The sequence below is a fragment of the Cavenderia fasciculata genome (genome assembly GCF_000203815.1).
Source record: "Cavenderia fasciculata unplaced genomic scaffold Scf_ET2XIPL01COFD4-5, whole genome shotgun sequence".
Taxonomy (NCBI): Eukaryota; Evosea; class Eumycetozoa; order Acytosteliales; family Cavenderiaceae; genus Cavenderia; species Cavenderia fasciculata.
This window is the reverse complement of record NW_004457695.1, coordinates 1,620,772-1,633,607: the sequence shown is the minus strand read 5'-3', so window position 1 is coordinate 1,633,607 and position 12,836 is coordinate 1,620,772. Positions and strand designations below refer to the sequence as shown.

Genomic DNA, 12,836 nt, shown 5'->3' with positions numbered 1-12,836 from the left:
AAGATGAAGAAGAACTAGATTTTGTCAGGGAATTCCTTTGCTGCAATATCAAAAAGGTCATCAACTTCCACAATACTCTGTGGAATTCCTTTGCTGCAATATTATCACAATAGCAATAACGCAATGGTGCCAGCCAGGTGTTTAGTTAAATAATAAGGCCTCAAAGGGACCAAATTGACTGGATTTTTGTAATATTGTGTATGGTGTATATAATATCTACTGCTAATAATGACAATGATGATAAACAAGATAACTAGATAACTGACAAGATACAATAAACTAGACTGAACAAGACTCTACACGATAGATATACAATTATAACTAGCTACACGAATTGGGGAAACAAGAATGATCCACCAAGCTCGTCGCGACTTCTATTTATTTGTGTTTTTCATATTTTATGTATTTTCGGAATGCAGGGTGAACCTTGTTCTCTGACACTCTCGCAGTGACACCAAAGGCATGCAGCGTACCACGCCTTCCTTCATTCCTTCTTATAATTTTGGTGGCCCATGGCCAGCAGCGAAAAAAAAGTGGACGACCAATGTGGGGCTCGAACCCACGACCTGCAGCTTAGAAGGCTGCCGCTCTTCCAGCTGAGCTAACCGGCCACGGTTATTATGTGCGGTATTCAAAAATACCCGCCAACTTCCCCTCCCTTTTGCCTATCCAATCCAAAACAATCCAACATGCTTGACACTATACAATAAGATACATGATCAACGTCCATATAAACATGTATCATAGACATGGACAAACCCCCAGAACAAATTAACTTTAATTCTTCTTGAGATAATCTTTATTTCTTGCTGGTCAATTAAAAAGTATAATTAATAAAACTTTGTAACTTCTGAGTACTCTTCCCGATAGGAGAGAACAGGAAAAGAATTACTTTAAAAAAAAAAACGTTTTGCCTATCGCTTGTTTCTTCTTTGGAAACTCAGTTCCCATTGCTGGTCAAACAAAGACTTCAATCAATAAAACTTCGCAATCGAAAGAGTATTGCTCCACCCTACAGGTGGATGCCACGAAATGATGCTTAAAAAAAAACCGTTTTGCCTATCGAGTCACTAAATTCAAAAGAGATTAGTGAACAGTTTAATTAATTGGTATCTCTACTCGCCGTCATCTTCTACTTATGTCAAAACAAATAAATAGAAAAATAGCATAGCTCGCCCAAGAGCAGCACTACATTGGACAAAGGGAGGCATCGGCCTCTGGGACATGGACGTCAGACAAGTTGCGCAAAAGGCATGGACGATGAATCGTTTCCTTGCCGACCCTTCCAACAACTCCATCTCGTACCGCAGGGTGTGGACCAACCATATACTCGGCGAGTACCTACGCCTAGGCACCCTCTCCAACAGCTCCACATACTTCCAAACATGTTGGGAAGCATGGTTACATCTGTATCGTGCCACGTACGACAAACCATTCACCGAGTTTGGACCCTATCTTCCAAAGCACATCTCTGCCAAGGAGGGACCAGACCAACCAAATACACCAATCGAATTAAAGCAAATCTACTCTGCTCTCCAAGCAACCAGACTACCAAAGGTCAACCAAAAGACCGTCGGTCAAAGAGAGATCGAGGCTCTCTTTGGTACCAACATCGAGCAAATATTTGCCGTCGTGGCAAGCGTCAAATGCACAACAGCAAGAGACACCTCTTTCGTTTCTTTGCCAGAATAATGAAACGTACCCCAGCTGACACCAATACAATATGCTACGCATGCCACACTGTATTCGATGGGGATACACACACAACTCCAATCCACTATGAATGTGCAATTCGACTTTGACGATGACGATCGCAACTACTCTCTCGACCCAAACGAAGTAGCAATCGTTACCAAACGATTCAAAACTATAATCTATCTTGAATACCTGAAACTAATCCAAAACTGCAAGTCGATTCTAGCTAAATGTCAACCTGATCGATGGTCGGTCACTAATCTCGAACTGATCGCAAACTTTAGTAAATTCTCTCTCATTTGGGGCAAACTAGCTTCACCCTATCGCATTCCCTCCTTCCTAACTAGAACTAACCACTATCTAACAACTACTCCAAATTAGACAACAATAATAATTAAACCATTAATTTAAAAATAAACAATATGACTTCAGTGGTGATGAAGAGGTCAAAGATTTTATTAAAAAAAAAAAAAAAAAGTTTTGCCGCTTTTTGACCTTTATTTGACTCTAAAATCGATTGGAAAAGGTCTTAAGCTACATCTAATTCATCTTTAAATGATTTCTATTTTTTTTTTATTTATCCAAATGATCAATAAAATGTAAAATAGCCAATCTATTTTCGGTATTTAAATTATTTTCAGCAGCCAATCTTGTTGTCGACAAATATGGATATTGTCTAAACGTTGGCGCTGTATATTTGAATAGTATTTTCTCTACCCACTCTACCGAACCATGTAAACCAACCAATCTCCAAGTTTCCACATCTTCCACCACCAAAGGTAAACCAAGATCCATCAGCTTTTCTAAAAACGGAAAATCAAATTCTTTTACCATCTTGTCAATATTGATTGTAAAATAGGTTTCCATTTCTTGATCTTTAAATTTATCATTTTGATTTTCCAAAAAATACCAATATAAATGAGAAATGATTGATTTTCTTTTATCATTGACAGCAGCATTTACCATTCTTTTAAATAAAATATTATATTTTTTTCCATTTAAAAAAAAATCTATCAAGTCGCGCAGATTTAATAGATAATTTACAAATTCCAATTGATCATCATTTTCAAATATTGGATCTATATTGATTGGTTTAAAATATTTTGCCATTTCCAAACTATTTACTTTGATGATGGTGTCAAGATTTGAAAATATAAAATCATAGTTTGATTTATATTGAAAAAGAATATCAACCAAATCAAAATGACCAAGTGACATTAGAGTGATGGTTGTTTCTAAATTTGGTTTAAACTTGGGAACATATATTGAATTTGTTAACCATCCTCTTGCCAAATCAAACCGAGAATTTGATACCAATTGATTGATTAAAGATTCATGTACCAAATGACCAAATGAAAATAATTCAATCAATGGTTGAATCTGAAAATAAAAAGGACCAAATAAACATGTATTAAATAATCCACAACTTTTGGTCAAATATAGAAAAATTTCTTCTTTTTTAAAAAGGTTGAAATTTTTAAAAACCAAAGATACCAATCTTTCACAAACCAATTGAAAAGGTAATATTCTTGTAAAATAAAAATAAATTCCAATAATCCAAACTGTCATATATATATTACAAATATTATTATTATTAAATAGAGATTGAATTGATTGATTATATTGATCAAAATTAAATTGATTTGGATAATTTTTAAAAATAAATTGAAAAGATTGATATTGTAATTTAATTATTTCCAAATCTTGATCATAATTTGTTGATAAAATATTATTATATAATATAGTTTGAATCATATTATTAATATTAAAATTATGTTTTAAAAGATCATTCCAATCATTTAAAATAATATATTCCAAACTAGTATTATAAAATAATTGAATATATAATTTTGTTGAATAAAGGTTTGTTGTTGTTGTTGTTTTATATTCCTTTGCCATTTCTATTATTAATTTTCTTGTTTTGTGATTAATTGGTTTATGACTAGTATTTGAAATTTGTTTAATTTTTAAATAATATTTTACATTTGATAAAAGATAAAATAATATATCTTTTCTTGCAAATGTAATACAAAAACTATAAGCTTTTTCTAACCAAGTTTTATCCTTTTTTATAAAATATTCAATCACCAAATTGTTCTTTTTCTTTTTGATATTTTGTTTGTAGATACAATTATTTATAGTTAAAAAAATTGATAAATGAATTCCAAATTTCCAAATTTCCATGATTTGATATTAAATTTAAAAAATAATCTGATATTATTTTTAATGGTCTTTTAATATTATTGTTATTATTATTATTAAAGGTAAAATAATCAATAAATTGTAATTGATAGGTTGATAATAATAGATTGATGATTTCTAAATTATCAATACTTGTCATTGATAATATGAGTTTGTTTTGTGGAAAGAATAAATCTTTAAATGATACTTTTGATCTTTCTAGAGGTGATTGTAATATAAATCTTAAAAGATTCCAATGTTTGTTTTTAATAACCCAAACCAAATCTAATAATATTTGATCATATCGATAATGTGTCTTGATATTTTTTGATATTGATACATCTAAAAATTTATATTCATCTCTTTGATAATTTATAATCTTTTTAAATAAATATTGATTCTTTAATACTGATATTATGATTGACATGATAAAGTAAAAGTAATAGTAAAACAAAATGATCACAAAGAAGAAGTTGTGTGTAAAAATGGTGATCTCTCCTCTTTCTCTCTGTTCAAAAATCTTTTTTTTTTTACTTTTTTTTTTTTTTTTTTTTTGGATCTCATTTTGGTCTAAAAATGGAAATAATTTGTTAAAAATTAACCGAACCATGGTTTAAACAATTATTAAAAAAAAAAGATCTAATAATCCTCAAATGGAATAATAATATTTTAAAAAAAATAAAAAGTAGAGTCTTTAGTATCTTCTATCGCTTTCTTTTTTGTTTTCATTTCATCCCAATAATTTCACATATAATAATAATAATGAATACAATTAAATTAAATAGTGGTAGTTCTACTACTACAACAACAACTACTATTCCAAAATCTTCTTCTATTCCAAGACAATTTATTGATAGAAGTAGAACAGGGCCATATCCACCAAGACCACATATCCAAAGGATTACATTTAATGAAACATTTAGAGCATTGTTTCCAGCCATCTTGGCAGTATTACTATCAATGATAGTATTGTCTGCATTTAATCATGTAGATCCACAAGTTTGGCAATGGATTCAAAAAGGTAACCACTATATACCACTATTTCAAAAATTATCAAACAATGTAGATGAAATTTCAACCCCCACCTATACTTCACCAAGTGGAAATATTCAATGGACCTCTGCTGATAGGGCCAAATATGAAAAATTGGGAGCATTTACAAGTTCAAGTTATTGGGAATCAATTGGTCGTCAAAAAGAACAACAATTACGTCAACAGTTAACAGTCCCCAAACCAATGTCTGCAATGTCAATAGATCGTATTCGTTATTATGAAAGTCTTGGTCCATTTACTAGTTCTTGTTATTGGGAATCAAAAGGTAGATTTATTGAAAATAGATCATTTTCTTTAAAAAAATAAATACAAATAAATAAATACAAATAAATAAATTATTTTCCTTTCACCCACCACAACCACCAAAAAAAAAATATAAAACAAAAAAAGATATAAATATTTTAAATTATTATTATCTTTGTCTAAAAAAAATGATACTTGGTAAATATAAAATATAAAATATAAAATATAAAATATAAAATATAAAATATAAATTTATTCTTTTGTCTCTAATATAAATATATATGTTTTTTTTTTAATAGAATGTTTTAAAAATCTATCAAACCATGGTAAAAACAATCTTTCAATTTTAAATCAAACTTTTAATACTACTATGATGGATATTGATTCAAATATGAATATGAATATAGTTTGTAAAAAAAAAACTACTGATCATTTTCATCCAATCAATGATCGAACAGGTCGGAGAATGTAAAAAAAACAACTTTATTTGTCTCAAGACAAACCTGTAGGTCGATTAAAAAATCTTTGTTCATTGAAAATCGGCCTCATCCTCACCATAGGCAATAGCCAAAAATAAAAATATCTTCTTACCCCCCAATAATGATGATTTTAAATCTTTTGTTTTTTTTTTTGTTTGATCAGGTGAACAAAATATTATACTTGTTCTTCTCCCCCCCCCACATCATCTTTATCATCATATTTTAGTTATTTGTACTATATATATATATATTGTTGAAAAATGGGAGAAGAATCCTATTTATCAATAGCTCAACTATTATTAGAACAATTGTCAGAGAATATAAGTAGATTCATTTTAATAATCATTAATCTTCAAGCAAAAAATGCTGATTTACCTATAAATGAAATTGTAAAAAGAAAAAAAAAGGGAAAGAAGAAGAAGAAGATATAGATTACTCATCATTATTCTTTTTTTTTTTTTTATATCTAGTCTGCAGTATTTAATTCAGCACAAGCATTATCAGATACAGTAACAACATTGGCATGTCAAGAATATGATGAATATCCATCTATTAGAGATGAAATTTTAGATTCAACAAATAGTAAATATAAATATAAATATATATCTCTCTCTATCTCTCTCTATCTCTCTCTCTCTCTCTTTACTTATTTTTTCTTTTTTTTAAGTTTTAAATAATAGTTTAATATCATTTAAAGAAGAAACAAAATTTGAAAATCATTCAACATTGGAAGATTCATGGAATAGTTTAAATAGAGGATGTAGAGTGATTGGTACAGAGACTATAAAGATATTACATGTTGTTTATGGAGCAGAGATTAAAAAGATGAATCAATCTAGTAAAGTGGCTTTGGATGCAGTAGAAGGATGTTTGGATCGTTTGCCTGTAGAGGAAAGGGAGCAGGAATTTGCAGATTATATTCAATTTGCTATTGGCAAGGTTGTTGGTTATAGTGATTTATTAAAACAACATTCTTTAGATGAACAGATACCAACATTACAGTCTGAATGGTCAGATACTTCAGATAGACTAGTCTCTAATGGAAATGTTTTAATTGACCTAACAAATACATTATTATCATTGGATGAAATTGATAATAGTTTATTATTTTATCAAACCAATAATAGTAATGCAACAAAACAACAATTTAAAGAAACATTATCACTTTTATTAAAAGATATTAAACAATCAAATCAAAATATTTCATCATCTTCAAATTTAAATTCAATCCTATCAATCAATGATAAATTAAATCAAGAATTTCAAATTAGAAAAAATCAACAAAAACATAATTCAAACAACTCTAATTCATCCTCTTCTTCTTCATCAATTGTGGATCCACAAATTCAAAGCATGTATGAAGAAATATTTAAAATGACATCAAAAAATGTTAGTGATCTCCTAAGAGCATCATATAGAGGAGAAAAAAATATAGTCAATATTTTATCATCAAGTTTAGAATCCAATTCAAATCTTCTTTCAAGTCATTTTAAACTTTTATCAAATCAACAAGATTCTTCTAATCAATTACAAAGAGATATTAAATTATATATTGAATCTATAAATGATATTGTAAAAGAAAAAGAAAACAATTTAAATGTTATACCAACAAATTTAATTAATAATTTGGTTGATCGGTTGGAAAAAGTTCAAGAGATTTTACAATCAATGGCAACAAGTAGAGATGCACAATTATTAGATTTAATTAGATCAAAGGATGAATGTTTGAGAATCATTTCAGAATCATCGGATCCTACAATCGTAGTTGGAGCACTTAAAACATTGACTAAAAATGCAAATAGAATGGACCAAATATTGGTAGATAGTGATCCTCAACAAGTAAAAGATGCTGTTCTTTTAGTTACCAATCTTTTACCACAACAATTACAATTGGTTAAAAGTTTTATTCGTGATACTAGCAATGTTGAAAATCGTCGTCAATTGGATCAATGTAATTTATCAATGCGTGAACCTCTTGCTCATTTATCAGCTCTAATGGAACCTTCAAATGAAACTACTAGTAATATTATTCATTTAAAAGAACGTAGTACTGCTAAAAAAATCATTCAATCTATTTTATCTGGTCAAACTGAAGAGGTAGAAAAAATGATTAAAGAATTGGAATTTGGTATTTCAGAATTGGTTTCAATTGCAAATTCTGAATCCTCCTTTCAAACTAATAATAACAACTTATTATTAAAAGAGTCAATAGACTCTTTAGTAAAATTATTATCAAATAGAAGAAGATTAATTGAAAAATTATTAAAAGATTCAAATAATCAATCATTACAATTGGAATTGGAAAATATAAACAACTCGATTGGCCAATTGGTATTAATTTTATCAGAATCTGTTTCATCAGATCTTGGTCTTGTTCAAAGAAAATTAATCAATGCTCTCAAAGAAAATGCAAATCATCATACCATTGAATCAATTCTAAAAGATATATCAAACAAATGTCAAATACCAATTCAAACCATCAAGTCATTGGATCAAATTAAAAATGATAAAAGTAAATTAATCTTTTTTCAAACTTTAATAAGTGATTTATTATCATTTCTAGATTTACAAAGAAATGAATGTTTGATGATGGATAATCATTGGGATTTAGAAAAAATTGAATATTATGGTGAAGAAATGATTTCAAAATATAATGATCTAACAAATCAAATCAATTTAATTAATTATCAACTTCAACAACAACAAACAAATAATAATAATAATAATGGTGTTATTAGAAAATCTTCATCAATTGGAAATTTATCAAAATCATCATCAAATTATGATTTATTAAAAGATGAAGAATTTTTAGATGGTGAAACTTTATTAAATGAATCATCTGAAGATAGGAAAATATCAGCAATGATATTAACTCTATTTCAAGAATTGGTTAATCATTTAAAAAAAAGTGAAGCTGTTAAATCAGTTTCAATTTTAAAACAATTAATTATTGAACAAGATAAATTAATTGCAAGAGCAAATATAATTTCAACAAAAACATTATCAATTCAATTAAAAGAACAAATAGAATCTAGTATAAATTTATTTAAAAGTTCAATTCAAACGGCAATTAGTACAAGTGGAAAAAGAAATACAGTAGATTCTGAAGAAATACTCAACAAATGTTTGAAAACTGTTAAAAAATCAATGGTAGAATTGGATTTTCTATTACATTTAAATATTGATATTGAATTGGTAGCAGCTTATCAATCATTGTCAAAAAATACTGGTCGTAAATCAATCTCTGCCAATTCTTTTACACAATTTATAAATCATTTTAATGAATTTGTAAATGAAAGAATTGATGCAAGTCCAAGTGAAACTACAAGAAAAGGAACAGATCTAAAACAATTAATTGATCGATTGGTAAAAATGAATAGAAATAATGGTCAAGAAGTATTGGATGCAATGTATCCTCTGTTGGTTTATTGGACAAGTCCTGTTGCTTGTTTTCATACACTTCAAATCAATGCAAAATTTCATCTAGTCACTGCAAATGAAATGAATAGTGATGACTTGATCTCAAATAGTATTCAACGTATTGTTCAATATCAAACTGATCTAATACGTATGGCAAATGATCATCTTGGTGGTTCTAATAGTAAATTGGATGAACCAAAGAAAAGATTGCTATTAAATTCTCTATCAACTGCTCAAACCTCCTTACAACAACAAGTTGAAGCTGCTGTTAAATATTTGGACAAGGAAATTGGTATTGATCAACTTTTAACCGTCATTGATGTCATTCGTGATAGTGTTGAAACTAGTTCGCGTGCTGCTTTTAGTAGTAACCTACTTTTATCAGTTACTGATCCTTCAATGGATACTTGGATTGATCATTCAATTGCTGGTTTTCTTCCAACTCTAAGTTTAGCAAAATCTCATCTCTCTACAAATCCAAATGATCAAGATAATCGTGCTCGTTATGAAACCCTAATTAATGATATAATCATTCAATTAGATAAAATTCAACCAAAAAATAATAATACAAAAGTTAATAATAATAATAATAATTCTTCTACTTCAGCTACTCCATCCAATACTTTTAATATTTCAAAATTAATAATTGAAGAAAAAAATTTATTAAACAAATTATTATCATATACAGTAGATTCTGATACTCAAGGTATAGTTGATACTTCGAGAGCATTGGTAAAATCACATCAAGAATTGATTGGTAATCAAACTTCAGAAACCAATCAAGAATTGACTCAATTGGTACCACAACAATTGTCAACTATAAAACAAGCACTTCAAGCAACAGATGAAGCTACTGAAGCTCAATTACAACAAAAATCTTTTCATATTGCTTCTCAAATTGCTAGAAATATGGAAAGTATTCGTGAACAATTAAATCCTCTATCTCAACCACCTTTGGCAATTGCTCAAGAATTGACTAATCAATTAAAAAAACCAGTAAATTCTTTGGAAAAAGAGGAAATTGGAAAATTATTAAATGAAATTTTATTCAATGGAAATGAATTGGTTAAAGAATCGACAGGTCAATTATTGTCATTTTTAGATCCATCGAGACAATTAAAAATTAGACAAGCAATTTTAGATTTGGAATCAAAATTATTTTCTAAAAATAATCAATTATTATGTTTTGAAAATGTTTCAAGAGAATTTTATCAAAACCCAGCAGAAAACATTTCAAATTATCAATCATTTATACCATTGTTGGAAAAATCAATTGATCAATTGATTAAAGAATTACGTGAAACTTCACTTTACCTCCTCTATCAAAATCAAACAAATACAAGAGATTTGGCATTATTTGCAGTTAGAGGTAATTTTAACAAGATTGTTTCAACAAGTAAATCATTATTGGCAAATCAATCATCTCTTAAACAACAATTACAAAAAGATGCAACCACCATCAATGATAATAGCAAAAAACAAACCATTCAAAAGTCTGTTCAGGAAATTGATAATCTTGCACCAGAAATGATCAAAGCTGCCAAAGACCTAATTCTCAATCCAACCGATCAACAACGTCGTCAACAATTGGAATCTTTGGAAATTAAAATGTCTGCTCCCATGTCTATCATTATTCATGAATTGGTTGGTTCAAGAACAACTCTATTTGATAGTTTAATTAAACAATATAAATCTTTATTAGTTCAATTGGATGATTCAATTAATATCGGTGGAGATCAAAACTCTGTAGAGACAAATCTTTCATTACTTGATGATTTATCAAGTAAAATATTATCACAATTGGATACAGAACAAGCATCAAATAATTCAATTGAATCAACTCTATTGGAACAACAAAAAGAAGCTATCAATATTATCAAAGAATGTACAAGATCAACAAAAACTCTGTCAACACCATTACCACAAAAATTGGTAGCAGAAAAAGATTTTATACTTTTTAGTTTGGCTCTAACTATTAATCATTTAGAGAATCAAGTTGAAAATCAAAAACAAAAAAATCAATTGGAAAAACCATCACAACCATCACAACAACCATCGACGTCGATTGATATTACTTTGGAAATTGATAGTCATATTCAAAATGTTATAGAAACTATAAAATCAAATGATTTTAGTAATATTAGTAGAAATCCTGAAAAATTGGATAAATATATTAAAATTCAAAATACAAACTTTAAAGAAAAGGAAAAGGAAAAAGAAAAAGAAAAAGAAAAACAACAAATATTTATTGTACAAGAGAAAAAACAACCATTAATTAAATTGGGTGGTAATAATAATAATTTAATCAAATCAATATCAAATAATAATTTACAACAACAAAAAAAACTTAATCCAGGATTACAAGATACACTATTAAATGTTCAAAATCAAATTAATGGTCAAGGTGATAGTATAAAAGATATTGCACAAGAGATTGGAGTTTATTATGAATCTGTTAGAAATGGTCAGAAACCAAATATGGTGATGAGTGCTAGAAAACTATCGGAATTGGTCAACAAATATTGCAAGGATATCGAATCGATTGCTTCAACTTGTAAAAATACTACACTTCAAAGTAAAATACTTCAAGGTACTGGTACACTCAAAACACTTGCTTGTCAACTCAAAATTCTAACCTCTGTCAAAGCTACAGCCAACGATCAAGAAGATGATCAATCTTTAGATTCTGATCTTCAATTATCTTCCCTCATGTCCCTCCTAGGTAATCACCTATTATCAACTCAACAAAGTATAAATACTTTTAAATTAACAAATGTTTCTATTAAAATTTAAAAAAAATAAAATAAATAAATTTAATTAAATATATTTTCAAAAAAACTGTAGTTTCAAGTTCATATTTAATGTAGACATAGAGATAATAATGAAAAAAGGAGGAGGAACAACAAAAAAGGTAGAAAAGGATTTAGTATCTTCAGATGATGATGATGATGAAGAAGAAGAAGAAGAAGTAGAAGAAGGAGAAGAAAATAAAGATAGTGATATTGAATATAGTAGTAATAGTAATAGTGATATTGAAATTGAAGATATTGATGACAATGATAATGATGATGATGATAAAGTACTTACATCAAGACAAATGGGAGCAAAAAATGGAGGAATTGATATATCTGAATTTGGTAGGCACATACATTTAGATAGATTAAACAATCAAATAACTCATCCATTTCTATTCTATTAAAAGGATTAAATATAAAGAAAAAGTCAGAAATGTCAGAAGAAAAGATACAAAGAAAACATGAATTGGCACAAGCAAGAAGACAGAAAAAGATAACAGAAACAGAAGCTGAAATGAAAGATGTAGTCAATCAATTATTAAATAGAAAGACTGAAAAATTATCTGAAAAGGATATAATCATTAAACCAACTAAAAGAGTAAAGAGAAAGAAAAAAAGTAAAAAGTAAAAGATACAAATATTGATTTGATTTATTTATTTTAGGAAATATTATTAAAAACAATGGGACCAACAATATTAATTCATGATAATATTGAAAATGGTAAAACTGTTAGTTTTCCAAATGGTTATCAATTCTCAAGTACTAATCCGACAATGACGACTACGCCAAAAATCATAACATGTTCTGCACCTGGTTGTAATAATGTTAAACGTTATAATTGTCCTAAAAATAATCTACCTGTTTGTAATATAGAATGTTGGAAAAAAGTTGAAAATATAAAGACTTGATTGTAAATAAATAAAATAAATAGTAAAAGTAAAAAATAACCTTATCTCTCTTTGAGTTTTA

At 28.2% G+C, this 12,836-nt stretch overlaps 6 protein-coding genes and 1 non-coding gene across 7 annotated transcripts; 4 read left to right on the top strand and 3 right to left on the bottom strand.

Moving 5' to 3' along the window:
* Positions 1–538: 538 nt before the first annotated feature.
* DFA_08259 lies at positions 539–611 on the bottom strand. The gene has a single exon. It is a non-coding gene; the product is annotated as a tRNA-Arg (tRNA).
* A 613-nt stretch (positions 612–1,224) lies between these two features.
* On the top strand, positions 1,225–1,692 carry DFA_08258 (uncharacterized protein; the record flags this gene model as incomplete). The annotated part of the gene is made up of 1 exon (XM_004355698.1): positions 1,225–1,692. One exon carries the CDS (start codon positions 1,225–1,227, stop codon positions 1,690–1,692), a length of 468 nt encoding a protein of 155 aa, XP_004355751.1.
* Positions 1,693–2,268: 576 nt separating this feature from the next.
* On the bottom strand, positions 2,269–3,594 carry DFA_08257 (uncharacterized protein; the record flags this gene model as incomplete). The annotated part of the gene is made up of 4 exons (XM_004355697.1): positions 2,269–2,662; positions 2,740–2,774; positions 2,821–3,075; positions 3,190–3,594. The coding sequence occupies 4 exons, from the start codon at positions 3,592–3,594 to the stop codon at positions 2,269–2,271; spliced, it is 1,089 nt and encodes a 362-aa protein (XP_004355750.1).
* Positions 3,595–3,826: 232 nt separating this feature from the next.
* DFA_08256 (uncharacterized protein) lies at positions 3,827–4,303 on the bottom strand (the record flags this gene model as incomplete). Its single annotated transcript, XM_004355696.1, has 1 exon — positions 3,827–4,303. One exon carries the CDS (start codon positions 4,301–4,303, stop codon positions 3,827–3,829), a length of 477 nt encoding a protein of 158 aa, XP_004355749.1.
* Positions 4,304–4,638: 335 nt separating this feature from the next.
* Positions 4,639–5,235, top strand: DFA_08255 (uncharacterized protein; the record flags this gene model as incomplete). Its single annotated transcript, XM_004355695.1, has 1 exon — positions 4,639–5,235. The coding sequence occupies one exon, from the start codon at positions 4,639–4,641 to the stop codon at positions 5,233–5,235; it is 597 nt and encodes a 198-aa protein (XP_004355748.1).
* A 125-nt stretch (positions 5,236–5,360) lies between these two features.
* DFA_08254 (uncharacterized protein) lies at positions 5,361–5,644 on the top strand (the record flags this gene model as incomplete). The annotated part of the gene is made up of 2 exons (XM_004355694.1): positions 5,361–5,370; positions 5,472–5,644. The coding sequence occupies 2 exons, from the start codon at positions 5,361–5,363 to the stop codon at positions 5,642–5,644; spliced, it is 183 nt and encodes a 60-aa protein (XP_004355747.1).
* Positions 5,645–5,911: 267 nt separating this feature from the next.
* Positions 5,912–12,775, top strand: fip-2 (filament-interacting protein; the record flags this gene model as incomplete). The annotated part of the gene is made up of 7 exons (XM_004355693.1): positions 5,912–6,040; positions 6,122–6,233; positions 6,319–8,163; positions 8,215–11,820; positions 11,939–12,208; positions 12,274–12,464; positions 12,530–12,775. 7 exons carry the CDS (start codon positions 5,912–5,914, stop codon positions 12,773–12,775), a joined length of 6,399 nt encoding a protein of 2,132 aa, XP_004355746.1.
* Between the last annotated feature and the right edge of the window lie 61 nt (positions 12,776–12,836).